This window comes from Canis aureus, chromosome 21, assembly GCF_053574225.1.
Source record: "Canis aureus isolate CA01 chromosome 21, VMU_Caureus_v.1.0, whole genome shotgun sequence".
Lineage (NCBI taxonomy): Eukaryota > Metazoa > Chordata > Mammalia > Carnivora > Canidae > Canis > Canis aureus.
Window position 1 is genome coordinate 30,670,809 of NC_135631.1, and position 27,174 is coordinate 30,697,982.

At 65.2% G+C, this 27,174-nt stretch overlaps 3 protein-coding genes across 7 annotated transcripts; 1 reads left to right on the forward strand and 2 right to left on the reverse strand.

Moving 5' to 3' along the window:
* Window positions 1-5,958: 5,958 nt before the first annotated feature.
* On the forward strand, window positions 5,959-7,218 carry IFITM5 (interferon induced transmembrane protein 5). Its single transcript, XM_077863771.1, has 2 exons — window positions 5,959-6,266; window positions 6,688-7,218. Exons 1-2 carry the CDS (start codon window positions 6,075-6,077, stop codon window positions 6,898-6,900), a joined length of 405 nt encoding a protein of 134 aa, XP_077719897.1. The 5' UTR covers window positions 5,959-6,074; the 3' UTR covers window positions 6,901-7,218.
* Window positions 7,219-9,309: 2,091 nt separating this feature from the next.
* Window positions 9,310-15,293, reverse strand: PGGHG (protein-glucosylgalactosylhydroxylysine glucosidase). 5 transcript variants are annotated; one of them, XM_077863770.1, is made up of 14 exons: window positions 15,163-15,293; window positions 14,635-14,918; window positions 14,058-14,268; window positions 13,929-13,983; window positions 12,609-12,728; window positions 12,131-12,262; window positions 11,898-12,009; window positions 11,623-11,695; window positions 11,399-11,535; window positions 11,167-11,300; window positions 10,947-11,042; window positions 10,674-10,771; window positions 10,349-10,600; window positions 9,310-10,303 (listed from the first exon to the last, which is right to left on the reverse strand). In XM_077863770.1, exons 2-14 carry the CDS (start codon window positions 14,891-14,893, stop codon window positions 10,096-10,098), a joined length of 1,887 nt encoding a protein of 628 aa, XP_077719896.1. In that variant the 5' UTR covers window positions 14,894-14,918; window positions 15,163-15,293; the 3' UTR covers window positions 9,310-10,095. The 5 variants fall into 5 exon arrangements, with proteins under 5 accessions (XP_077719896.1, XP_077719894.1, XP_077719893.1 ...); XM_077863768.1 differs by having other exon boundaries at window positions 13,788-13,983; XM_077863767.1 differs by having other exon boundaries at window positions 9,310-10,284; window positions 10,389-10,600; window positions 13,548-13,983.
* A 2,592-nt stretch (window positions 15,294-17,885) lies between these two features.
* NLRP6 (NLR family pyrin domain containing 6) lies at window positions 17,886-25,199 on the reverse strand. Its single transcript, XM_077863773.1, has 8 exons — window positions 24,869-25,199; window positions 23,847-24,136; window positions 23,566-23,604; window positions 21,592-23,311; window positions 20,683-20,775; window positions 19,349-19,519; window positions 19,079-19,246; window positions 17,886-18,657 (listed from the first exon to the last, which is right to left on the reverse strand). The coding sequence occupies exons 1-8, from the start codon at window positions 24,892-24,894 to the stop codon at window positions 18,519-18,521; spliced, it is 2,646 nt and encodes an 881-aa protein (XP_077719899.1). The 5' UTR covers window positions 24,895-25,199; the 3' UTR covers window positions 17,886-18,518.
* Between the last annotated feature and the right edge of the window lie 1,975 nt (window positions 25,200-27,174).

Below are 27,174 nucleotides of genomic sequence, written 5' to 3' on the forward strand. Positions count from 1 at the left end.
CGATGCCTCCGAGGCTCATCCGCGGCCTCACCCCGCCACCCACCCTGGGGCCCGGGCACCTGGCGGCCCCGGAGCGCGTGGCCTCGAGGAAGCACTCAGGGGTGGAGCCCCTCCGCCCCGCGCTCCGCAGCCAGCACCTGCCCGTGGGCCGCCCTGGCCTGCGGGAGGCCTCAGCTCCGTCCTCCGGTTTGCAAAAGCATCACCTCGAAGGGCTTTGTAGGCAGCACGAGAGGGTCGCCTCCCAGCAGGACCCTGCTCCCGGCACCACAGCTCAGGGACGGTTTTGCCCGCTGTGACCATCCTCCCAAGAGCTGCGAGAACGTGACTGTGCCTGCCCCTCAGGCCGGGGCCCGTGCCCGCGGCGATGCCCCACCCGCGAACGGGCCACCCCCCCGCACCGGGAACCCTAAGGGCGAGGTTCTGAACCCCTGGCTTGGGGACCTCGGCCGACGTGGGGACAGTGCTGTGCCTGGAACGGCCGTGGACGTCTCCCCACCCCCGCCCTGGCATCTCTTCCATCTGTCTGCTCCCGACCCGCGTCCTTGCATGAGCCGCTAGGGACGTGGGAAGGAGAACGTCTCCCGACTCCGTGGGCCGCTCTCGCGAATCAGTACAACCAAGAGGCCACGGAGGGCTCCGGGGGGGGCCCACGTGGTCAGAGCACAGGTGCGGCCCCGGCTGGTGACGAGGTTCCAGGGACAGTTGGTAAAAATGAACCCTGGCCCGTGCGACCCGCTGACCCTTGGGCAGAAGGGCTGGGAATGGAGGCGATGCTGACGCCCTGCGGGGTCTGACGCTGCTTAGTGCGTGTGGCCCGTCCTCCCCCCACACGTTGGAACTGGGTTAAACTAAGGTTAAAGCTGCCGTTATTTGACCGCCAAATGGGTTTATTTTTTATTTTTTATTTTATTTTTTTGCCAAATGGGTTTAATCGGGACGAGTAGAAAATTACAATTCTAGAAAGGCAAACGATGGCACAACTGTACAAAAATCCCAAAACAGAGGAACAAAGATCTTTCATAGATTGGGGGGGGGGGAGGGAGGGGCTGTTGTAAAGGAGAAGTCCATTGGAGTGACCTGGGGTTGGGGGTCCTGGCTTCCCACTGGTTAGGCTGTCACTGTGGGGGGGGTGCTGTTCTCCCCCTGGTCGGCTCAGACCCCCCGATGGGCTCTGCTCCACCTGCAGGGGCTGTGCCCCCCCGGATGGGAGAGGGTTGTCGCTCATGGTGGGCGATGCAGCTCGTGGGGGGTGGACGCGGGAGGCAGCTCTGGGCCCCACCTTCCCCAGTGGTTTCCTTTTCTCTGAAAATTCATATTTTGGTGCTCAGGGAGTTGGGAATTGGCTGGGTCCAGGAGGGCGGAAAGCGGAACCAAAGATTGTCAGGCTACACAGGTGCTGGGCGGGGCTGGGCGGGTGCTGGCGGGTCAAGGGCTGAGGTCTCTGGGGGTTCCCTGTCCCAGGCTCTCAAGTCAGGTGCTGTCCCCGCTGCCCCACCTCCTCATCCAGGGCTCAGGGTGGCCCCAGGACCTCTCGTGGCCTGTGAGGCGCCCCCATCCAGACTCCAGGTGCTGCAGGGCCCCCACCGTGCACAGCAGGCCCCTCAGGCCCCACACAGAGAGCCCCCAGGCCCCCAGGCCGCATCCCAGGGGTCGCAGGCCTCCTGTCTGGAATCCATTCCCCTTCCTGCCCTGGAGTCCGTGGTGGGGAGGGGGTGCGGCATTGTGCATGCGCAGGTCAGGACCCAGCAGGCGGAAGGGGTGTCCGGCTTGTGTCAAGGGTCCATGTGGCAGCCCCGCGGGCATAGGCCAGCGAGGTCACGCACCCCTGCCTTCCCTCCCTGCCCCCCCACCTGCTCTGTGGATGTCGTGTGGTGGTGAAGGAGGAAGTGGGGACTTTCCCCTTCTGCTTCCGGCCTTCGCCCCTTCTCAGGGGTCGGTCGGCTCAGCTCGGGAGCCAGGACACGGCCCCGCCCGAGAGCCAAGGCTGCAGGTCCTCTGCTGCCCGCAGTCCTGGGCCGCTGGGAGCTCTCGCCGCAGCCTGGGGGCCAGTGGGCTCCACACCCCAGTCCAGCCTCGCGTTTCCCAGTTCACTGTGCAGCACCCCCAGGGCGCCCCCAGCTGCTTCCTGCCCACCGCCCCCCTCACCTCCCCACCCTGCAGGTGTCCTGTGAAACCTCGCTGTGGTCCTGGTGTTGTGGCCGCACACCGAGCCCGAAGGTGTCCTGATGGACCCAGCACCGGGCCCCGGGGAGAGGACCTGGCCCTGGTGCCCAGTGTTGGGGGAGGTCAGGGAGGGCCGGGTGGACCCCCGCTGGCCCCAGGGCTGCCGCCACCCCAGGTCATCTGTGCTACACAGGCCAGTAGCGTGGAGTGGACTACACAGCTGCTGGGGTGAGGGCGAGGCCCAGGGGCTCCCAGGCCCCCCCCCCCCCCCGCGGCGGCGCAGTGGCTGTCCCCTCGCGGCTGGGCCGGGGTTGCAGGCGCCCAAGGCCCCGCCGAGGGACGCGTTGTGGGATCTGTGCGCTGGCGGGTTCTCGGGGTTTCCTGGCACCGCGGCCAAGCTTGGAGCCGACCAAACTGCCTGGAAGCAGATGCGCGGTGCTGCAGGAGCCCCCCGGGGCCTGCCTGGGTCTCGTCCCGAACGTGACGTGTGTGCGGGTGGTCGCCTGTGTCCTCAAGCCTCCATCAGCCCCGACCCCCAGAGTCTTCCCCAGGTGGGGGCCATTCAGACCCACATTCAGAACTTGGGTGTCCTAGGGTAGAGACGGACTTAGGCCCAGGCCCATATGTAGATTAGGGTCCTGAATCCTGGAGGGAGTAACTAAGTAGGTGGGGAAGGGCGGTCCTGCATCCCTGACACCTAGCCAGGGAGTGCCAGCCACCCCGCAGCAGGTGGGAGCACAGGGCATCCCGGGAGAGCACAGCCCATCCAGGTGGGGCACAGCAACCCCCCCTCCCGACAGTGACAGCCTAACCAGTGGGAAGCCAAGACCCCCAGCCCCCAGGTCACTCCAATGGACTTCTTTACAACAGCCCCTCCCCCCCCCCGCAATCTATGAAAGATCTTTGTTCCTCTGTTTTGGGATTTTTGTACAGTTTTGCCATCGTTTGCCTTTCTAGAATTGTAATTTTCTACTCTTCCCAATTAAACCCATTTGGCAGGTTATTATTTATTTATTTTGTTAAAGATTTATTTATTTATTTATTCAGGGAGAGCAAAAGAGAGGGGCAGAGACACAGGCAAAGAGAGAAGCAGGCTCCATGCAGGGAGCCCGACGTGGGACTCTATCCCGGGTCTCCAGGAGCACACCCCCGGCTGCAGGTGGCGCTAAACCGCTGCGCCACCGGGACTGCCCCCTAGCGGCTTTATACTTAAGTTTAACCCAGTTCCAATGTGCGGGGTGGGGGGAGCATAGGGTGAGAGGACGGGCCACAGCACTAAGCAGGTGTCAGACCCCACAGGGCGTCAGCATCGCCTCCATTCCCAGCCCTTCTGCCCAAGGGCTCAGCAGGTCGCTCAGGCCAGGGTTCATTTTTACCAACTGTCCCTGGAGCCTTGTCACCAGCCGGGGCCGCACCTGTGCTCTGACCACGTGGGGCCCCCCCGGAGCCCTCCGTGACTGTTGTGCCCAAGATCGCGAGTCCAAGAAACCACCGAGGAGCCGACTCTGATGCAGACACACGAGGGTTTATTTACAAGCTGGAGCTTGGGTCTAAGACACAGCGGAGCAGGGACTTGGACCCCGAGGTGGGTTTCAGCTTAGTTTTCAGGGCTGGTCTCGGGGACCTCCAGGAGGTGGGGAGGAATTTCTCAAGTTCTGTTTACGTTCTGATATGGCTCCTTCAAGGGCATTGAGCTCTGTTTTTATTCTAATATGGGGCTTTCTAGGACGTGTAGCTGCAAGCTGTTTGCTTCCTGTAACTGAAGTAATGTAAATCTCAGCTCTTATTCCCAGGGGCCTGGGATGGCTGGACTTGTGCTAACGCTGAACTTAAAGTGGAATGGCCTTAATTTTCTTGGCCTCCACAGTGACCTCTTGGTTGTACTGATTCACGAGAGCGGCCCATGGAGTCGGGGGACGTTCTCCTTCCCATGTCCCCAGCAGCCTATGAATGGACACAGGTGGGGAGCAGCCAGATGGAAGAGATGCCCAGGGCCAGGGGTGGGGAGACAGACGCAGTGTCCCCAGATCGACCTGTGGTCCCCAACCCAGGGGTTCAGAACTTGCCTCATTAACATAACAAAAACAGCTGATCACTTGAGAAATTCCCAAGGCTTTAGGGATTCTGTACCAGAAATGGGGATGAAGAAAAATATGTCTTATAGATCACAGTATCACAATATGTCAATGGGCAAAGCATCATCCTGGTCCCTTTCTGATGGGGTGTGATGGGCCCAAGGAATCATGGGGCTCCATGTGTCTGGCGGCCCCTGGTTTGTGTCCTCCCGAATTTATATGTTGAAATCCTAAAACCCAAAGTGATGGCATAGGAAGTGGGGGCTTTGGGAAGTAAGTGGGTCATGATAGCATCAGCCTCGTTGTAGGAGACCCCACAAGCCCCTCCCAACTTGTGGCTCACAGTGAGGAGATAGCCACTGCACCCAGGAAGAGGGTCTCACCCGAACCGGCCCACTCTGCCTGCCTCCCAGCTTCCAGACTTGTGACCCTAAATGTCCTTTGTCTACGAGCCCCCTAAACCTATGGTACTTCGTTTTAACAACCCCAACAGGAGGTTGCAGGGCAGTTAGGTGGGAGACCCCAGGGCCCTTCTGCCAGAGTAAGCGTCTCCGTCTGGGGTTTACCGAGAAGTGTGTCCCCTCCACGGAAGGGTCAGCCAATAGGCTGCGGACCCTCCAGGGGGCCCAGAACAGCCCTGAGCTCCCCCTCCACCCCCTGAGGGCCCCGAGGAGGCTGAGCAGCCGTGGGCTCATGGAGCGGGGCCGGCCCCTGGGCCCATGGCCCAGAGCTCTGGGCAGCACCGGCTTGGGCCGGCGGCGCGGGGCCTCCTGTGTCCCACCCCGTGGTCGCCTGGGGCCGCTCCCTGCGCTGGACGCCGGGAGCCGGGGGAGCACGGGGAGCCCGGGGCAGGGCTGGGGCGCGGGCTGGGGGTCAGGGTCGAGGGCCCAACCCTGGGGGCCTCCAGCCCTTCTCCACAGCTGAGGCGACAAGCATCCACCGGGGTCCCCAGGGGCACCTCCAAGTCCTTTGGGCCGCGGGGCCGGGGCTCGGTGGGCAGGGCGGGCAGCCCCGGCGGAGCACACCCCTGCCCCTCGCCCCAGCCGCCTGCGGTGGGGGAGCTGGGGGGTCAGCGGGGCTGGGAAGGGGGGGGGGGGGCCTGCTTGGGGGTGGGGGGGGGCGCGGGGTGCAGGTGCGGAGGGCGGCGGCGGCAGCGGGGAGCCAGAGGGACTCAGGTGGGGGATCGGCTGGGGCTCGGCGGGAGGGGGGAGGCTCCTGGGGGGGAAGGCGGGGGCTGGGGGGGCAGGCTTGAGGGGCGGGGGCGGGGCGATCAGCGGGCGGGGGCTAGGTGGCGGGGGGGGGGCTCCGGAAGCTCTGGGAGAGCTGGGGACGGCGGGGGGCGGCACTCCGGGGGGCGGGAGGTCAGCGGGAGGGAGCTCCGGGGGCTGGGGGCGGGAGGCTAGCATGGCGGGGGCGGGGCGGTCGGGGGGCAGGGAGGCTCTCGAGGGGCGGGGCGGGGGCTCCGGGGGGGCGGGGGACAGACTCGCGGGGCGGGGGCTCCAGGGCTCGAGGGCGGGGCGGGGTCTCCGCGGCGCGGGGGGTGGGGCTCCGGGGGCGGGGCGGGGCTCAGCGGCTCGGAGGCGGGGCCTCGGGGCGGGGGCGGGGCCTCGGAAGGCGAGGGGCCTCGGGGGCGGGGCCTCGGGGGCGGGGCCTCGGGGCTCGGGGGCGGGGCCTCGGGGCTCGGGGGCGGGGCGGCACCCCGGGCCGGGCCGTCATTCGTCGTCACACTGAGCGGGCGGCGCCGGCGGGGCCGCGGCGGGCGGCGGGCGGCGGGTATAAGCGGCCCCGGTGCCCCGGCCCCGGGAGCCCGAGCCGGAGGAGACGGCGCTGGAGCCCATGGACACGGCGTACCCCCGCGAGGACCCCCGGGCCCCGGCGCCCCGCAAGGCGGACGGCGCGGCGCACACGGCCCTGGCCGTCGGGGCGCCGAGGCCCCCGCCCCGGGACCACCTGCTCTGGTCGGTGTTCAGCACCCTCTACCTGAACCTGTGCTGCCTCGGCTTCCTGGCGCTGGCCTACTCCATCAAGGTGGGCGGGCGGGCGGGGTCCCTCGGGGCTGGTGCAGGGGCTGGGAGGCTGCGGCGGGGCGTCCCGGGGGCACCGCCGGTGGGAGGGACACTGGATCCGCCAGGCCGTGGACCTGCTCCTCACTTCGTGGGGTGGTTGCGCTGCGGCAGGTGCTGTTCAGGAAGCGCAGGGTCCTACCCGGGGCGAGGCGGGCGCGTCAGAGGGCACAGGCTGGGGGGCGCTATGCAAGGGGGCTTCTTTCATCAAATGATGTTTCACACTCGGGGGACTCCAGTGACCAAAGCCCCCCAGGCTTCAGCTCCTGGGGCTTCTCGGCACCCCAGGACTCCCCACCCACAGAGGGTCCTCGGAAGCTGATGCTGGCAGGGATGGCCTCTCCCCCCTGCACGCGTAGAGACCTGGCCCTGCCCCTGGTCCACAGGCCCGAGACCAGAAGGTGGCTGGAGACCTGGAGGCAGCCCGGCGATTCGGCTCCAAAGCCAAGTGCTACAACATCCTGGCCACGATGTGGGCGCTGGTGCCGCCTCTGCTGCTGTTGGCGCTGGTGGTGACCGGGGCGCTGCACCTGTCCCGGCTGGCCAAGGACTCTGCGGCCTTCTTTAGCACCAAGTTCGAGGACTCGGACTATGACTGACAGGCTGGGCCTTGTCCGCATCCTGACCCGTGGACCCTGACCCCAGGACCACCCCCCAGGGCAGTGTCCCCAGGGACTCCATCCTGTCCCCCCGTCCCTGCCCGGAACCCTGACTCCAGCACAGGGCCTGATGCCCCACCCCCTCCCACCCCAGCCTGGGCGCCTAACGCTGACCCTGAAGATCTATTGTGTGGATCCCGGTGGCCTCACTCCAACTGTGATGCCCCCTCCCCCAACACTGTGCCCAGGGTGCACCCTCCCTCCTCGCCCATCAGACTCAGGCTTGGTTTCACAATTAAAAGTGCCTGGTTCCAGAAAGTGCCTCCTGGCCTTTTTGCTGGGGTGGGAGAGGAGCCACCCGAGGGGCCACCCAAGCTGCATCCCCCTGGACTGACCCCAGCATGACGGTTGGATGACCCATTCTGTGTGCTGGGCCGTGCCCTGATGGTCGCCTTCACTCAGGCACTGGGTGGCTTGTGGCTTCTGGGGTGGAGGCGCCAGAGTATTTTAGAACGCAGTTTGGGAACTCAGGGTTTTGATGTCTGCTGCCCTGCTGGGCCTGTGGTTTAGTGGTCTCTCTTCCAGAACACGTGTGCCCTTCCCCCTCTGCGTGTGCACTTGTGTGGACTTGTACCCTCCAGGAGTCCCTGAGAGGACACCCCTCTTCCTGGCCCTGCATGTTTCCCTTGGTGGGTCAGGCGAGTGCCAGCCCCCTTGTTTGGGTCCTTCTGTCTGTCCCTAGGACTCCTGCATTCCTTGTTCTGAGAGATCGCGGTCCCCACAGTGGGTTCCATCCCTCCTGGGTCAGTGACGCTGAACACAGAGACACGGGAGTGCAGAGGCATGACCCTCCGGTCACCCGTGCCCACGTGCATCCCACACACATGCGTTTAGGCAGAAGGTGAAAGCTGGGGGGCTGAGCATCCCTAGTACTAGATACGCATCCTTGTATAGTCTCTCTCCCTTGAGCACGGCCCCCCTTCCCAGGAACCAGCAGAGCTGGCAAAGAGGGGGGTGGCTAAGCATGCACACACCCTGTATGGCTGGGGGTGAGGTCCCTCCGGCCTCACTGTGGCTGGTCCAATGACAGGGCAGTCTAATTGCAGGGGCCTTAACCTCAGGGTGGTTCAGGCTTGTGGGCACCCCACCCAGGGCTCCGTCCCCACCCAAGGAGCCCCCTTTGCCTACCCATCAGCCTGGGCTGGGTGTGGGGGGTCGGCTTCACCGCTGTACCTGGAGCCTCCGAGTAGTCCTCTCTCCTGCGACAGCCAACAGCTGGCCTAGCTGACACAGGGTGCTAGACGGTGTCCTGCCTGGGCCGGAACATGTGCTGCAGGGAGGGGTGTGGTGCCTGGGGCCTGGGGCCTGACACGGTGCACTGGCCCGCGCCAGGTGCTGGTCCCATGTGGGACTGAGGATAAGGGCAGTGGGCCAGCACTTGGACCAGGATGGATACGGTGTGCCAACCCTGAGCTCCAGGTTTGGCCCAAGAAGGGAGCAGCTCACAGGCTGGGAGTGAGGATCAGCTGGTGTGAGACCCATGTGCATGCCCCCAAGCAAGCCTACTATGGTCTGCGGGTCCCCACACCTGGTGAGGGGCCCCGAGATTGTCTGGCCTGTGCCCAGGTGCTGAAGACACAGTGTGTGGTGAAGACAGGCATGGGGAGGGTGGCCAGCCGTCCTCTGCATCCCGGGCTGCCTCCTGGGCAGGCCGAGGAGCCCGGTGAAGTTCAGGTCAGTGGCTGCCACGGAGCCCTGACCAGACGTGGCTGGCACGCATGTATGGCCACCCTCCCTGGTCTCCGTGGAGGGCCCCTCGCTGTGTACAGGTAGAGGCACACGTACGCGGCGCGTACAGGCAGGAGGGACCGGGCTGTATCAGCGTCGGGAGTACTTGTGCCCACGCCGGGCTCCAGGGCTGCAAAGGTAAGCCTCTGCTCTACCGGGACGGTGCCCGCCAGCACGCCCTGCTCTGGCCGACCTGCCCTGGGCTTTGCCACGTGGCCAGTGGGTGAGGGAGAGCCTGGGGCACCTGGGCAAGCCCTCGAAGGTGCAGGCTTCATTCCCTGAGGTCATGTGCCTGCAGGGACCAGCACCGACCTCCCTGCGGATCTGCAAGGCTGCTGTGCACCCTCGGAGGCCACCCTTCGTACCACGTGCTGCAGAGACAAGCCCGGGGACCCCTCGTTGCCTCCACCTGCCCTCCTCATGGCCATCTGCTTCTTGGAGAGCTTGGACTAACTGTCCAGCCAGGACAGACGCGGGACAGTGGGTGGCCTGAGCGAAAGACAGTGGCAGGCCCCCCGCCGGCTCTGTACAAGCACCCACTGCACTTCCTGTGTGACCCCATCCTTTACATAGGCCTCACTCTCGGCAGGAAGGGGGCGCCAGCTCCTCAAGGCAGCAGACTTTCTCCCAGCACGGACCTTTAATTCCTCAGCCACACTTGGTGCACGTGGCACGGCTCTCACCAAAATTTTGGCAGCGGGTACCATCTCCCCTCATTGAGAAACCCTCAAGGCCCCAAGTTGGATGTGCCCACAGATGGGCTGAGGCCCCAGGAGGAGGGGCAGCCTGTCAGGACAGGTGGGCCCAGGCCTGTGGCCTTGAGTCCTCCAGGCTGGTTGGAGGCGAGGTGCACGGTCCTGCTCTGCACCCTGCCCCCACTCTTCCTAGCTGAGAAAGGCCCGTGATGGAGATGGTGCAGCCTCACTGAAGTGGCCCGGAGGCTGGAGGAGCCACGGACTGAGGTTGCTGAGCACACCTCAATTCCACTGTGCCCGCCCCTCGCCTGCATGACACGCGAAGTTCCTTTGTGGTCTGTGATGGAGAGTCCCGAGGACTCTGCAGGGGGCCAAGTGTGCCTCCTGCCCCTCGGCCCTGCCATCCCCTACAAGGAGGCTTGCGCCCCACCCGCCCCACCCTGTGGGGTCCTGGGGCAGGGTACTGGTGCAGGTACAGGCGTGGGCATCGGCCCACAAAGGCAGGCACAGATGTGGCTGAGTGTGAGGCCATGGCTCAGCTGCAGAGGGCCTCGGGTTAGAGGCAGACCGTCTTGAACTTTGGGCCAACGAATTCAGATTTTCCCAGGAGCCAGGAGGGTGCTGAGGAGGGGTGGGTACAGCCGGAGGGGGGTGCCCACAGAGGGAGGAGCCGGCCCGGAGGACCTGGGAGACATCCGGAAGCCTTGCTTGTTCATGCAGGCGCAGAGTGCCCAAGACAGCACCAGGGCGAGGAAACTGGGGTCCCATGGGTTGTGGGGCAGGGGTCTAATGTCCTCAAAGTTCTCTTAGGAAACTCCTGGAGTGGAACCTGCTGCCTCTGCTCCGGGCGGGAGTGACCTCTGTATCCGTCCAGCAGAATGGGGGAAGGAGACTCTGTGCCCTGCAGGGAGAGGGGGCATCTGGAGTGGGGGCACACATGCAGGGGGCAGCCCTGGGGCGCTCACCTGCTCTGGATGCTTCGGTGAGTCTGGGCTGGCTGCCCACCTGGGAGCAAGGGAACTCGTGTGTGCGTCGGCCACAGCTCAGCCTCCAGCGGCGGGGCCCCGGGTCCTGGCTGGGCTTTAACCTCAATCGTCACGGAGCCCTCGGAGAAGGAGAAGTCCAGCCTGTTCCCCTGGTAACACAGGCCCTGGACGCGCACTGCAGAGACCCCCGCCGGACACATGGGGTCGAAGGTCACGCCAGCTCCGGTGATCCTGCGGGAGGGAGGCGGTGGTGAGAGCAGGAAGTGGGGGGCACGCGACTGCTCCTGGCCAGCGCCCCACTCACCGGAACCCTGTGAATCCACAGAGCGCCGCCTGCAGGAAGCCCCCCATGCCGGTCAGGAAGTTCACAGCGCCTGAGCCATCTGCATTCTCCGTCCACACCTGCCCGGGCACCGCGGTTAGTGCCAGGCTGCCAGGCCGCCAGGCCGCCACCCCGACCCCAGGCCAGGCTCTGACCCTTTGGTGACCGCCCCTGAGGCTGGGCTCCCGCCCCGACCCCGGGGGCCAGGGTGGAGGCAGGTGTGCTGGGCACGAGGGCTGACCCGCTGCTGCCGACCTTGAAGGGCTCAGCTATGTTGGCAAAGCTCCTCTCCAGGAAGTCCTGGGCCCGCCGGGGATCCTTCAGCTCCATCCAGCCCACGGCGAACATGCTCTGGGGCCAGAGTCAGAGGACGTGCTGGAGGGGAGCCCCGCTGGGGGCCGGTACTGGGGCTGGGGGGCCGGGTGAAGCCGCCCCGAGGACCGCCGGCCCGCCCCTCCCTCCGCAGCCTCCTTACCCAGGTCATGGCCGGGCCTCTTGGGGACGTCGCAGCCTCATAAATCTCCAGGTTCCTCCTGCGAGTGTGAGGGCTCAGGTGGAAAGGGACGGGGTACCCCAGGAGCACCACGTCCGCCTGCTTCACCTCCTCTCCTGGGGAGGGACGGGCGCTGATGGGCGAGGGGGCGGGAAGGCGGGGACATGGGTCCAGGGAAGGGTGAAGGGGCCCGAAGCAGCCCGAGGGCGCTCACCAGGCTGGTACCCGTCAAACTCAGGGTGGAAGTCCTGCCTCGGGTCGAAGGGCACCTTGATCTTTTCAGCCACCGCCAGCCACTCAGTGGGGACAGGCCGCCCCAGGTCCCGGGCCAGGGCCGCAGCGAAGCGCAGGCTGCGGGGAGGCAGGGAGAGGGAACTGCAGGCCCAACCCCCCTGGCCCCCCGCGTGCGGGCAGTGGCGCAGGGGTCTCGGGTCCTACTTGCTCTGGACCAGGACGTTGGTGTACACGGAGTTGTCGACCCCTGAGTGGTATTCGTCGGGCGGCATGACTCCTACGCACACGGACAGGAGCTGGTGTCCAGGGCAGGGTCCTAGGGACCTGCCCCGATGCCAGCAGCCCGCGTGGGGCTGGCAACGCCGGAGCCAGAGACCACGTGCCCCTGAGGAGCGTCCACCAGCCGCGGCTGTCCCCGCCTCTCCCCGACCACCGCCCCCCACGCCCCCAGGGATGGCCCTGCCCTCCTCGCGCCTCACCCTTCAGCTGGTACTCCTCCTCCTCGGGGCTCCACTCCACGCGGCTGCACCAGAACTCAGCCACGGCCCTGACCACGTCCCAGCCACCGGCCTTGCGGAAGAGCTGCACGTCCTGGGGAAGCCGCGGGCAGTGGGCAGGGGCCACGCCACCCGAGGTCTCGCCGGGGCCCCTCCGAGGGCCTGCCGTGGCGGGGGTGGGGCGTGCCCGGGCCTGGGGGGTCGGGACCCCTCACCTGGGTGGCATGATAGTACAGCTGGAAGGCCAGCACCACAGCTCCGTTGACGTGAATCTCCTGGGCGCCGTAGACGTCCTCGGGGCAGACCTCCCGACCAGAGCCTGCGCTCTCCCAGGCAAACTTGGCTCCCTGAGGGCCGCGGGGGAGGAGCAGCCTCCAGGGCTCTGGGTGGTCCACGGGCGGCCCACCAATCCCCAGCCACGGAGGACAGAAGTGGGCGCACCGCATGTGCGGATGCCCTCATGGAGGGGCACCCCGCTGTGTCCCCGTCACAGGCCAGGGCGGCAAGGGGACTCGAGCTGGGCCCAGCCAGGCTGCTCTGACCTGGAGCCGGGGTGCTGCCGAGCCCCTGGAAGAATCCAGGAATCCCAGCCCTACCCAGAGGGGAACCTGACGGGATGGGTGCAGGCCGAGGAGGAATGTGGGGACACCAGCCCGCAGGAGCCCTGTAGGGTGGGTGCCAGGTCCCCCTCACCTGGTAACCCAGCTTCCGGGCGTTGTCCAGGGCCCCATCCAGCGTCCGGATGCGGTACTCCAGGAGGGCCCTGGCGGCCTCCGGCTGGAACAACAGAACGGTCGGGAACATCCAGAGATCCTGAGAGCAAGGAAGTGCCCCTGGCTCAGGAGCTCCCCCAGCATCTGTGTGCCCGTTTGTGTCCCCGCCTGCCCCGTGTGCCTCGGGCCAGCCAGCCGGCTCCACGCTGCCTCCCGAAAGGCCCGGGCTCCGTCCAGCTCCTTGCCCCCGCCCGCCGGCTCCCTCCCGGGCCCTCCGAGGCTGCCCGCCTGCACCCCCCAGCCCACGTCGCCGTCTCCAGGCCCCGGGCTCCTCGGGTTAGTCCCCAGCAGGCATCTGCGGCCCCCGGGAGCAAGGCCAGAATCCAGGCACGGAGCACCACCGCTCGGCAGCTGCCCGACCGGGGGTGAGGGACTTGGCTCCACCGGAGCGGGCCTCTGGCTGCTGGACAATCTGATGAGGACGCAGTAGCACCCCGGCCCCGCCCACTGTACCAGCCGAGGCCTCCCCCTCCTCCCCTGGGCTCCCCTCAGCGCCCCCCGAGTCCTTCCCGAGCACACCTTTGTCAGGGTCACTCCCCAGCTACCTACAACCCGAGAGCTGCTCTCGGTGCTCTGGGGAGGTATCCTGTTGCCCCGCCAGGTGCTGCCCAGCTGTGGTGTTTGTCCCTTCTGGTCGCTTTGCCTGAATCACTCTTTTCTACCCAACTCCTATATGTTCTTTGTCAGAGATCCCACATCCTCCAGGCAGCCTTCCCTTCCGCCGTGGCCTCTGTGCTTCCCAAATCGCAGGCCCCATCCCGGGGGGCAGAGCCGGCAGCCGCGCTACGCCCTCAGCACAGCATCCTCTGTGTCTGCGGGCGCCCCGTGGCTGCTGCGTGCGGGGTGGAATGGTGCATACCTGGTCCCAGAAGACGTGGCCCCAGTAGCATTCCTCTCGGCTCCCATTGGACAATCCCCCAGGGCTGAGACCGTGGCAGGTGTATCCTGGGGCCCCGGGCTGGGGCAGGGCACTGAGCAGATAGTAGAGGGCACCACGCAAGGCCTGGCGCAGGGGGAGGGGCCCCACCACATCCAGGCCGCAGGTAGCCCAGAGCTGGGCCCAGGCCTGGGCGTGCGCAGCGTACAGAGTGCCCCCCACCTGCAGCTGCAGGGCCTCGGTGAAGCAGAGTTGGGCCTCGGCCTGGCTGCCACCCACCACGGTCAAGAACTCCCAGGTCTGGTCTTCCTCGCTTTCCCCAAGGGTCAGAGCTGGGGGCACCGGTGTCCACAGCATGTGTACCTCCTGCTGGGGCCCTCCAGGTTGCTCTGGGGTAAGCGTATGGCCATAAAGGTACCTGCAAGAGTGTGGCCATGTCTAAGGGACCGGCTCCCTCCTTGGAGCGCCGGCGGGCCCTGACCCCCTCCTCACCGGGCTCCTTGGAAATCAGGACCCAGATGCAGGTCCAGGTCTGGGCTTTCCGGGGAGAAGGCTGACCGCAGCAGCACCGTGATGGGCCAGCTCCCCATGGCCACACGGGTGATGGACACAGTGAAAGCCATGACGTGAGGCAGTGTGCGGTGGGCGTAGATGCGCTGGGAGACCTGAAAGCTGGGGCCCTCCAGGGTGTGCAGAAAGGAGCCTGGCAAAGGGCAGGGCCAACCCCTCAGTACAGTGGATCTGCCGTGGGAGCCCTCACTGCCCGGTCTGCAGAGGACCCAGGAGAGGACCCAGGCTCCTACCCCAGGCTCTGGAGGGTGGTCTGCAGAGGACCCAGGCTCCTACCAGCTGGGGGGGGGGGGCCTGCAGGGCGGTCTGCAGAGGACCCCAGGCTCCTACCAGCTGGGGGGTGCCCTGCAGGGCCGAAGCCCTGCCCTGCCGTTCTTTGTGAGTGAGGCATCCTGAGCTGGGAGGGGGAGGGGCCTGGATTGGGGCTGCTCCTGGGCCTGCTGCTGTTTCCCCCTCAGCTGCAACAGGGGCTCGGGTGGGGGAGCAGGGCCGTGGTCACCTGTGTTTGTGTCCAGGACAAACGTCTCCGTCAGCTCACGTCCTGTCTCTGCAGGCGCCTCCAGCTGGACATTGAGGGGACTGGGCAAAAGGGCCCGGTGTGTGTCCCCGCCAGCCCCATTGTACACGCCGCTCACATGCAGTGTGTCATGATACACACGCGTGCCCAAGTACGCGTTGGTCACGGTGGCCAAGAGCCGGGGGTCACTGGGCAGGGAACGGGCAGTGAATACGGTGGGGTCCTCACCCGCATCCTCCATGGAAAGGCGTGCTCAGCCGCGCGGTCTGCAAAGGGGGAGTCACGGCTCCCACCGCTGGCCCGGCCTCCCCCTTCCTCCCTCCTCGGACTGTCCCTAAACCCCAAAGCCCCCCCCCAACTTGGGTGATGCATCCAGCAGCGGGTGGGGAGGGGTGCGGGCCACCCGGGCAGCCCCCACTTTTGAGCCACCCCAGGAAACTTTCACCCCAAGAGATGCCCAGACTCCTAAAACTGATGTCCAGAGACCCAGCTGGGCCCCCGAACTCCCACCTTAGGATCTCAATTCAGGGTCTCTCCAAGCCGCACCCCCACGAGCCCTGATCTTTTAGGGGCAGTGAGGAAGCCTCAGCCTTCCGGACAACGGCGCTCAGCAGGGCGGGGCGGGGCGGGGCGGGGCTCGGCTGGGCCTGGGGGGCGGGGCTCACCGCGGCCGCCCCGTCGCCGGAAGGTCGTGCTGTCCCCGCCCCCAGGGCCGCGCGGGGCAGGCGGAGGGGAAGGCGGGGCGGGGTCCCTCCCCCGGGGCGGTGCAGGGCGGGGCGGGGTCCCTCCCTCGGGGCGGAGCGGTGGTGGGGCCGGAGGGGGCGGCGGGAGCGGGGCGGTCCCTCCCCCAGGGCAGCGCTGGGCAGGGCGGGGCGGGCCGGGGCGGGGTTCCTCCCCCGGGGCGGGCCTGGCGCCGCTGCTGCGCGGGTGGCACCCGCGGGAAACCGCGTGAGGAGCACACTTTGAACTGTGACCTTAGGGACGTGCCTGGGATGGATAGGGCCAGGGCCCGTGGCCTCGTGGGGGGCCCCGTCAGCTCCCGGAGGAGCCCTTCACTTCGCCGCACCTTGCCCCCCCCCACCCCCCGCCTCTGCTCCCGGGCCCCTCTCCGCTCCCGGCCCCCCTCGTGCTCCCGGCCCCCCCCCGCTCCCGGCCCCCCCACCCCGCTTCTGCTCCCGGAGCCACCCCCGCCTCTGCTCCAGGGCCCCCCCTGCTCCCGCCCCCAGCCTCTGCTCCTGGCCCCCCCTTGCTACCCCCCTCCCGCCTCTGCTCCCGGCTCTCCCCCGCGCCTCTGCTCCAGGAGCCCCCAGCGCCTCTGCTCCAGGAGGCCCCCCCCTGCTCCCGCCCTCCCCCCCCCCCCCCCCCCCCGCCTCTGCTCCCGACGCCCCCTGTTACCCCCCCTCCTGTCCTGCCTCTGCTTCCGGCGCCCCCCCCCCCCCCCCGCCTCTGCTCCAGGCCCCACCTGCTCCCGGCCCCCCCCCCCCCCGCCCCGCTCCCAGCGCCCCCCTCCTCTGCTCCCGGCCCCCCCAGCCCCTCCCCCCTCCCCCCCCCCCCCCGCTTCTGCTCCCGGAGCCACCCCCGCCTCTGCTCCAGGCCCCCCCCCCCCCGCTCCCGCCCCCTGCCTCTGCTCCCGGCGCCCCCCCCCCCCCCCCCCCCCGCCTCTGCTCCCGGAGCCCCCCCTGCCTCTGCTCCAGGCCCCCCCTGCCCCCCCTCTGCTCCTGGCCCCCCCCCCCCCCCCCCCCGCCCATCCTGCTCCAGGCCCCCACCCCCTGCTCCCGGCCCCTCCCCCCCCTCTGCTTCCGGGCCCACCCCCTGCTCCTGACCCCCCCTGCTCTGGCCCCCTCCCCACGGGCCCACGGGGCACTCCAGGGTGGCACCAGCTGCGCTCCCTGGCCTGGCCTGAGCCACAAGCCCCGGCTCAGGCTCCAACGAGCCTCTGGAAAGCAGCTCCTCTCGCTCAAACCCCCCCCCCCCCACAGGTGCCGGACACCGCCTGTGCAGCTGCGGAGGCCTGCGCTGTCCCCACACCCACTTGGTTCTTCACTTGCCAGGGCTCCCCGCTCCCCTGACCCCAGGCAGCCTCTTGAGGCGGAGCAGCCTCTCTGCTCTGCTCTGCCTTCCAGGGTCCTGGTCCCTGTGGACACGGAGCCGTGGTCACCCTCACGGTGCCCCGGTCGGGCCGGGGCCTTCTGTTCAGAGGCCTGCGGTGGTGGTGCCCACCTTGTCTGGAGGACGGCCAGCCGGCACCTCGACCCCACCCTGACCCCCTCCTCTCGCCTGGCTGCCACTCCGGCCTCCGGGCTGCTTCTGCAACGGTCCAAGCATGCTCCCTGTTATGGACTGAATGTGTGCCCCTAAATCCTCGGGTTGAAATCGGATTCCAAATCTGACTTTATGTGGAAGCGGGGCTTCCGGGAGTTAAGGAGGTCAAGAGCTGTCGAGAGTGGGATTAGAGCCCTTCTAGGAAAGGCCTGGGAGCCACCCAGACAAGAGGCAGTGAGAGGACAGCCTTCTGCGGCAGGAGGGGCCTCACCACCTGGACCCTTGCTCCAGCGCCAGAGAAATAAACTTCTGGGAAGCCCCCCAGTCTATGGTGTTTTGTCACAGCAGCCCGACCTGCCCAAGACACTCCTCGTCACGGCCTTGTCCTTGCTGTAGCTCTGCCTGGAACATTTTCCCGTCCAGACTTCTCAGGGCTCGGGGTTGGACATCTTTCTGTTTTCAAGCACCCTGCGCTCGGTTAGACTTTCCTAGACTCCTTACTTGTAACCAGAACCCCTGGGCCGCATGGTCTCCCAACACTTGGCCCTGCTTTACGCTCCCCCAAAGCCCTGGCTGGCCCCTGTCTAAACCTGTTAGTCTGTCTTCCTGGCAGGTGCAGGAGGGCAGGGGTTTTTGTCTGTTTTGTGGGATGAATGGCTGGACTTGAACGCTGATGACGGAAGGGGGATTTCCCCGGAGCAGGGAAGGCACCGACCCCCTTGGTCCTCAGGAACTGGCTGAGCCCCGCGGTGTTGAGCAGAGACCCGAGGCTTTGGGGGCTGTGCACCACTGGCCTGTCCATCCAAGCCAGGCCTCACCTTAGAGCTCCCTCCAGTCAGGCTGCAACCCCGAGCCTCAGTTCCCTTCCTGGGACAGGTTGGGGATCAGAGGAAAGATTGTGAACAGTCGTTAGGGTGCTTGGCCGCGTACAACAGAAATCAGCAGAAATGAATCCAAGATTCATTCATTCATTCATTCATTCATTCATTCATTCAAAGGAGAATGTATTATCAGTGTTGGGGGCTGCTCCGTCTCCCCTCTCCCCTGGTGTCCATCCCTGAAGACCCAGACAGTGAATGGGCACCTCTGGACTAGAACCACACAGCCTCAGGGATGGTCAACCCCCAAATTCCTGGGGAGGGACGCTCACCTTTGGTCAGAGGTCAGCCCCTGCTTGGTCCCCTGTGGCCAGAGGCAGGGCTGTGGGGCTGTGGGCCTGTATACAGATGGGGATGGGGTCAGCGAAGGGGTCCCTCTGCACTGAGCACACCAGGTAATGGCCAATGCACGGCAGGTGCAGGATAACTGGGAACTGTTGGGGTCATCACTGCTGGTGGCCTCTGTTGGGGGAAGGCTCGAGGGCCCTAAGACAGGAAGGTGGGTGGAGCAGCGGTGGGGGTGGGGGAGGAGGGGTTCCTGGGCATCTGAGACAGAGGCAAAACCTGTGCTTAGGCTGTGAGTGGAGGGGACACCTCCCGTCTGCCTGCCCCCAACCTCTTGGGCTCAAGAGCTGCCCAGAGCGGAGAGCAACACCCTCCTGCCCGTGGGATGAGGAAATCTACTCCGTAGGGCTGACTGGAGTCCTCCCCCTGACCTTCAGGGCTTTAGAGGGCATCGCTGAGTCCCTTGGAAGGCTTGGGGTGACTGTCCAGGGCTGGGTGGATGATGACCAGACCCGGCTTTGCTGTCTTCACTGCCTGCAGCTCCTTCAGTGACTCCTTGCTCAGCTCCACGGAGGTCAGACTGTGGCCATGCACACGGAAGACAAGCAGGAGTTGGTTGGGGAAGCTGAGGCCAGGGCTGGGGGGACAGCCGTGCGGGGGCAGTGATGGGGTGTTGGCCTGGGCTGTGCTACAGGCACACGGTGCCAGAGGCTGGGGAAGGGGTCAGGGGCTGGGGGCCAGAGCCTCTAGGGAAGTCCATGGGCATGGGGATCACGGGCCGACTCGCATGGGCACCGGACGACAGGTGGACGTTTGGTCTGGCTGGGCGCTGGAAGCCAAGGGCTGGGGCCAGGGCTCTGGAGCACAGGGTCTGAGTGTGGCCGCTCGGGGGGGCCCTGGGAGGGGCTCTTCTTCAGGGTCTGGGGGGCGTCCCCAGTCCCCCAACACAAGCCAGGCCTGAGAGGCTGCGTTGGCAGCACCTTTCCCGCCCCTGCGTCTACCTGAGGGTCTGCAGGCGGCATCCTGGGTGCTGCAGGGCCGCACACAGGGAGGTGACCACGGGCCCCGGCAGCTGGCAGTCGCCGAGATCCAGGGTGGACAACGCCACGCTCTGCCTGAGGATGCTGATGATGTACTGAGGCGCTTCCTGGAGGCTGGGCTGCTGCACCCTGGGGGAAGGGGGGCCTCAGGTGTGCTGGGGGGCCCGGCCCTCCGCCTCCGCCTCCGCCCTGCCCCCGGGCCTCCCGGGGCTCCCCCGGGCCAGGTCTCACCGGAGCTTCTGCACGCGGCACTGGGGCCAGGCCAGACCCTCGAGGAGCACGCGCAGGCCCGCCTCGCTGAGCTGGTTGTGGAGAAGGCCCAGCTCTGTGAGGGCCGGGGCCTCCCTCAGGGCCTCAGACAGGTCGTGGCACACAGAGTCAGGCAGCTTGCAGCGGCACAGCCTGCGGTCAGAGCACACGGGTCTGCCTCCAGGCCCCGGGGCCGTGCTGCTCTACCCCAGCTCTGCGTACCGTGCACCCCTTGGGTGGCTGCTTCGGTCTGCAGACATGTTGGCACCAGAGGAGCAGGGTTTCCCTGTCCTTTGCCACCACCTGTGTACCTGGGGGCCACGTGCAGTGGGCCGGGCTGCACTGCACGGTCAGCTTCCCGATGAGCCAGTTTAGAGCCTGTGCCAGCCCATTTAGTTGCATATGGTTGCCTCTCCAGCTAGGGTAGGCCACAGCTCATCCCCTTAGCCGGTCCCCAAGGACTGAGCAGCTATGTTGGTTCTCCTTTCCTGCCGCTCTAAATAACGCCTGGTGAACACCTTACGCGTTCCGTTTCGTGGCAGACTGGCAGGCCAGATGTGCCCGTCCCCTGCGTGGCCCCGCTCCCCCCCAGGTTGCTGAAATACCGTCCTACCGAGCTGTGTGGCCAAGTCACCGTGGACATGCGCCTGTCCCTATCTCGCCATGCCCCCTCCGGCACGAGTTCCTTTTTTTTTTTGTTTTTGTTTCTGTTTTTTTTCTCCGGCACGAGTTCCTACCGCTTCTCTTACTCAGCTCCCTTGGTGACAGTCGTGTACTCGGGCTGCCATACTCGATCCCATACCAACCCTCGAGGCAGGATTGACTGGCTGCATTTCGTGGGTGAAGAAACGAGCTCAGACAGACCATCCTGGCCAAGGGCTGGGCGGCCTGGACTCAAGGCCTGTGCCCTGCACACTTCCCTCCGGGGCTTGTGAGAGTTCACAGGGACTGCCAGGCACTTTCTAACAGGACCTAGCAGCCTTCCTTTGTTTGCTTGTTTTCTTTCTTTGGAAGGAAAGCATGTTGTGGTCTTCTTTATCCTTCTCCCAGAATGCTTAGCTGCACCCTACTTCCCCCTCAAACTGGGGCCAACCCCTCCTTTCTATCACCTAAGTTGGTGATGGAGCCCCTGTCCCCATCTCTTCCTCCTCCACCCTGTGTGGCTACAACCTGTTGACCCCAGCTTGAGACACCAGAGGCCATGGGCTCTCAGCCTGTCCCCTGAGCCCTTTCCAGACAGGGCTACTATGCCGCTGTCCTTGCCTAGAGTATCCTGCTTTGCATCCCTTCCAAGGGGGGCGGGCATGGTCACTCACGTCAGGCTGTTCAGACCACAATGTTCGTCAGTCATGGCCTCGAAGAGTGGACGTAGTGGAGAAGGCTGGGGTTTTCTCTTGCTGGCTTGTGAACTGTTAGGAGAGAGAGCAAGGTGAAGCTCACCTGTCCTCTATCAATCCCTACCTCTTTCCTGTGGTCCTGAGGTGTCAGAGCTGACGATGCCCTTTGACCCTAAACTGAGCCAGGATCCCTCTATCCCCTTCACGCCAAACCCAGATTGAAATCATTCATCGGTGGTCGCAGGCACCTTCATGCTGGAGCAGTCTATGTGGGTCCAGCGGGGGGCATGTCACCCACATTCTGAGGTGGGTCAACCCTGGCACCTGCAGTGGGCAGCCCCAGCTCCAGCCCCTCCCGACATCCCGACATTTGTCATCTGAACAGATGCTGAGCAGGGGGTCAAGTGCCGGTTGGAGCTAAGACAACTTGCCCTGAAGGAGCTGAGGGTGTGGGGAAGGAGACAGAGCTGGGTGGAGGTCATGGCATACAGTGGTCTATGGGGCACTTCTGGGGGCAAAGGGGTCCCAGGCTAACTGGGGGAGCCTGGGAAAGTGCTGATGATAGATAGCAAACAGAGTGTTCTGGACGGAGAGAAGAACAGGTGCCAAGGTCAGGGCACAGCAGGCATGGGGCATTCCAGACTGTATGAGAAAGCTGGGGCGAGCCGCATAGCCATGCTCAGAGGTTTGCCGTGGATGTGGACGGCTGGGGATTGGCAGGGCCAGGGCTACCCAGGGAAGGAGATGGACAGAGGGACACTGGGAGGCTGCCTTGCAAGGGGGTGGGCTCCTCCTCTGGGGGAGCAGGAGGCGGGTGTGGACCCAGTCCTCCTGCAGGGATGGATGCACGGACACACGTGCCCCCCCACCCTCCGCCCGTGGACTCACGAGCTGCCGCCCAGGCTGCTGTGCAGTCGCTTCATCAGGCTCTTCTTTTTCTTCTGTGCGGGGGCCAGCCCACAGCTAACCAGTCGCAGGGCCTGCCCGGGTGGGCAGCACCTGACACAGTAGCTCAGGATGACCAGGTCCATGCGGCTGAGGCGCACCCTCTCCAGCTCCAGCTCCGGCAGGCAACGCAGGGCCTGGCGCACGAAGGCGTCCTCCTGCGTCTCGTACAGGCAGTACAGCAGCTCCAGCGGGTAGTTGGGCTCGCACTCCTCCTCTTCGGGCTCCTCGGCGTCCTCCGCAGCATCTGTCCCTGCCGTCTTCTCAGGTGCCGCCCTACGGCGGCCCTGGCCCTGTTCCTGCATCCACAGCAGGACATCCTGCTTCACACGCTCTGGAACCGCCACGCCGAAGTGGCGCTGCATGTCGGACACGCGATCTGGGTTCAGCAGCCCGAAGAGGAAGCGTGTGGTGAGCGTGAGGTGGCTTTCGCCCTGCAGAAGTGCCCGGAGATCCCGCTCCTCCTCCAGCAGGTAGGACAGCGCCGAGAAGAACTCCTGGAAGCTCTGGTCCATGAACTGGTAGGTGACATCCGTCTGCAGCACCCCTGGCAGCTCCTTCTTGCTGAGAAACAGCGTCTGGACTTTAGAGCCGCGAAGTTCCAGTCGTTCCAGGTCCTTCTCTGCGAACTGCGCCCGGTGCCCGAGGGTGCCTTCGCGGGCCAGGCGGCACAGCTTTCGCAGCTCGGCCCGCATTCGGGGAGCGTCGGCGGCAGGTGCGGAGCTCAGCACACTGATGATGAACAGCAGGTACACGGACGTGGTGGTCTTGGAGGTGCGCGACAGGTCCTGGCCGAGCTCGAGCTGCTGGCGCAGGACGGTGCACACGATCCAGCACACGAAGGGCACGAAGCACAGTGCAAAGAGCGTCTCGTTCTCCTTCACGAAGCGGTAGGCACGCTCCGCCAGCCTCTCGTCCCGGAAAAACTTATGGAAGTACTTCTTCTTGTCCTTGTCGGAGAAGCCGCACACCTCGGCGCACTGCGGGGAGCATAGGCGGTCCAGGAGCCTCCCGGGCGCCGTGGTGCGCGCCGTCACCAGCAGGCGGGCGGCAGGCAGCAGTGTCTTGCCCAGCAGGCCGCCCAGCACCCGCGCGGCGTCGGCCGCCTGGAAGGGGTCGGTGCAGGGCGCCGCGTGGGGCGCCAGCGGGGGCAGGTCGTCCGCACCGTCCAGGATGAAGAGCAGCCGCTCGGGCCGCGCCAGCATGGGCTTCAGGGGCGCCTTGCGCTGGGGGCACTGGTCCAGGACCAGGTCGGCCAGGCTGCAGGCGCCCGGGCGCTCGAGCAGCTCGCGGCAGGGCAGGAAGAAGGCGAAGTCCACCTGGCCGTGGTACAGCTTGCCGGCCGCCCAGTCGTACAGGATCTTCTTGGCTGCCATGGTTTTGCCGATGCCCGCTGGGCCCTGCAGCACGACCGTCAGGGGCCGCTGGCCTTCCTCGTCTCGGCCGAACAGGCGGTTGAAGGTGTGGGTGTCGGAGCGCCGCGCTCGCTGGGGCTCGGGCTCCAGCTCCTTCGTGCACCCCAGGGCCTCGTCAGGCAGTGCGGCGCCCTCGCGCGCAATCAGCAGCTTGGTGAAGCGCTTGTTGATCTTGACCGAGCGCGCGTTCCTCTCCTTGACCTTGGCGTGCTGCTGCAGGACGTGGTCCCGGTACTTCTTCTTGTACTCTGGTGGGCGCCGGGGGCAGGGAGGGCAGGAGGGAGGACGGGGATGGGAAGGGACGGGCGGTGTCAATGGGCCGCCTCCAAGGTCCCCAAGCCACTGGGTTCAGGGCTGCCTCCCCAGCCAGCCTTCCCATGCGCTCCCCTCCCTGGGATCAGCCGTCGGGCTCCTCTGACACATGTGCTGCCAGCCGGAGGGCCACTAACCTGAGGGTCACTAACCCACTTAGGGCCCGCGCTTCCCACGGAGAGAGACCTACCCGATACGGAGCGCAGTGTGGAGGAGCTGGGGCCGAGCCCTGGAAAGGAGACCTGCGGTGAGGCCCCGCGAAGGTGCAGGGGCCGGGTGGGGGCTGCAGCGGGAGGGGTGCAGGGATGCGGGGGCGCAGAGGAGCACACTCAGGAACACCCAGGATCCCAGCCGTGGGCGCACTGGACCTTTTCCAGGGAAGCGGGAAGGATGAGGCCCGGGACCCAGACTGTGCTCAGGCGGAGGCCAACCCGGAGGCAGGGACCCAGGCGACCCCCTGCCCGCGCTCACGCTGCAGCTGCTGCTCCTTGAGTCGCGCGGCCACGTCCAGCATGTCCGCCCTCTTCAGGGTCTTTCTGGTCACATCCAGCGCAGGCTCCGGCCCGTAGAAGTGGGTTAGCTGGGCCGCGAGGTCCATGGCGTCCAAGCCATCCAGCCGCCCCCACGGGATGTTGCGGCCGTCCAGGGTCGCATCCCGCAGCTTGTGGCGGAAGCGCTTCAGCTGCTCCTGGTTCAGGTCTTCGAACGTGGCCTGCAGCAGGTCCCGCGCTACAGCCACAAGGAACTCCACGCTGGGGGGGCTGCGGCATCAACAGGTGCGTGCACGGTGACACCGGCGCTGCCTCACTGCCCCCCCACGCCCGACTGAGTCGGGGGCCCCAGGTCAGTGGCTCAGATGCGCCCCCATCCCTCCAGGTGACCCCAGGCACTCAGCGGGGACAGAAATCTCTCCCTGCCCCAGGACCTGGGGTGGGGGGCGTATGGAGGGAGTAGGTGGGGTTTGCTCTAAGGCTGTGCCGCCTGCTGATGAAATGGGGTCACTCCGGGGCAGGCACTGGCCACCCTGACCCAAAGTAGGCCGCACCTTCCTGCTCTGCACCTCCCTTCCCCTGTGCTCCCCACACACCAGCCTAGGCCAGGTCAAAAGCCGAAAACGAGGTGTCCACAGGGCCTTCACGATCCCCTTTCCTCTCTCTTCCCTGCCCGTCCCCTGGGAGCCTGGAACAGAGCTGGCCTCAGCAGACAGCCAGGCTCACCCCCTGGCCCAGCTGCTCCTCAGCTCCCCATGCCACTCATCTCATGGCACCCTCTGGTGGGGCCCAGGCGGATGCCTAGACCACCCGCAGAGTCCGAGCTCCTCTGGGGAACAGACCCCTGATGCCTTCTGTGCCGAAGGAGTCCCTAGAATCCTGAGCCTGGGGGATGTTGGGGGGAGATTGTGGATAAGCAGGTGTGAAGCCCCAGGGAGCGGGCAGGGTGAGGTGAGGCCGTGGAGGGCTTCCCGAGCGATGACCCTGAATGCCAGCACTCACCTACAGCAGGCCTCTGGTGGGTCCATGGAATCTGGGCCCTAGGACTAGCCCTTAGTGGGGATCAGAAATGTGATCTCTCCTCAGGTTGACCGGAGCCAAACTCTAGTGGAGTTGTTGTCCAGCCTCGTCCATGCCCCAGGCCCTGGTGCTCTGGCTCAGCCAGGACTGAGACCTCCTTCCAGCAGTTGCCGAGCTCCCCAACTCAGGCACTGTGGTGCACACTCACAATCACCCTTTAAGAGTTTTTGCTTGGTGACCTTTGATTTTCTTCTAATCTTTTTTCTCTTCCTGTGCTCTGAAACCCCGTAGGGTGTGGCAGCGAGGCACAGCTGCGAGCAGGTGACTGCAGAGTAGGGTGGACTGTGTGGGGCTCAGAACTAGACCTTTGGCTTTAAGGCCTCAAGATAGCTTGGATTCTGAAGGCAGCGGGGAAGAAGGGCTTCTAAGGGAGAGGGGACGCTGGGACTTGCATGCTCTTATCAGGGAAAGGAAGGCTGTCACGTGGGCCAGGGAAGGGAGCTCTGAGGCTTCTCAAATCTGCCTTGAGGAGGCTGATGGGAAGAGGTTTGGAGGTGAGGGGTGTGTGGGACTGCTGTGGGACTGTGTGACCAGATGAGTGTAAGGTTCTGCTGACAGTGTCTGCCCATGTGAGGTGTGTGTGTGTGTGTGTGTGTGTGTGTGTGTCTGGGTCTATCTGTGTGACCACGTTAATACTGTCTTTGTGTGACTGTATCTGTGGTCGGCTAAATAATAGACCCCAAAGCCTATTGGGGTCCTAATCTCTGGAACCTGTGAATGTCCCCTCATATGCCAAAAGGGGCTTTGCAGATGTGATCGAATTCAGGGTCCAGAGGTTGTCCTGGATTGTGCAAGTGGGCTGTAAGTGCCGTCTCCAGGGTCATGGATAGTGGCAGAGGGGGAGTCAGTGTGACACTGAAGCCAGATGCTGGGCTGCTGGCTTTGAAGTTGTAGGAGGGGCCGTGAGCCCAGAGCCCAAGAAAGCAGCACTAGGAGCTGGAAATGCAGCTCGGAAAGGCAAGGCGAGGACACGTCCTCTAGAGCCTCTGGAGGGGATGTGGCCGAGCCAGCACGGGGAACCCAGCCCAGAGAAACTGGTTGTGGACTTCTGACCTGCAGAACTGTGAGAGAATAAATGTGTGTTGCTTTAGGCCAGGTTTGTAGTGGCATTTACAGCAGCCGCAGAAAATGAACTCAGCGTCTCTCTGAGCATTTCTGTGAAACTGCAAGAACAGGTGTTCTGGAATCGTCACTGCCTTTCCGGCCATAAGCCATCCTTGTGTTTAATCCTGCTTCTGCCAGGAGCCTCGAGAACTGCCCCTTGGGAAGAGAATCCAGGGTCCTGGGGACATCTATTCTGACTGCCCCCCTCCACCAGGAGGAGGGGACTCACAGAGGTGCCCATTTCTTCCTGGCTTTTTAAATTTTTCTGTTTAAAATAAATAGATCCGTGTCTCCCTGAGGTGGGCTCAGGCTTTCATAGGTCTGGCTCCATTTAGCCACACTTACATCTGCCTGAGGGTAGCCCCTCCCTCACTCCTACTCCCTGAATCCCTGCCAGGTCCTCACCCATCTAGCTGGGCAGCCTCTGGATGCAGGGCAGGGTTGGGAGCAGAGAGCCTGGAGGGGCTCTGCCAGTACCCGAGGACTCTGTGAGCACGAACAGGTCTCTCTGCCCCTACAGAGCACGGGAAGGTAGGGGCAGTGCACGTGCCCTGTATGTTGAAGCAGCTTCACCGGGGCAGGCCCAGAGCGGGGGCAAGGCCCTTACTCTAGGCCATGGTGTGGGCAACACCCAGCCAAGCAGAGGAGTGGACTGAGTCTCCTCGGAGTCAGGGTCCTGGAGACAAGCCCTTAGCACAGTTGGGCCTCGGCTGCCGGGGCAGGTCGGGGGTTGGGGTGCTACTGTTGCGAGCTCTTATGGGGTCCCAGCTCCCTTGACCTGCTGGCTCCTGACTTAGCTCCTCTGACACGGCTGGCATTCTTTAGAGGCAAAGCAACAACAAATAGACGACATGTAGGTGTGTCAGGGCTGGACCGTGGGCCTAATGTGGGGCCTGCACAGCTCGGGGGACACTGCAGGGCCCTGGGCAGCAGCCCCAGTTCCAAAGGCCCCAATGCACCCCTCAGGTCCCCTCATGAAACCCGACTCCGACCCTGAGACACTCTGCACACCCTCACTCCCCCAGGCAGAGACAGATGTCCCAGTGCTGTGATTCTCCTAAATGCACATTCGCTTTTCCCCTCCACAGTATAATTTCTTGAAAGCAAGTTCTTTACAACTGCAG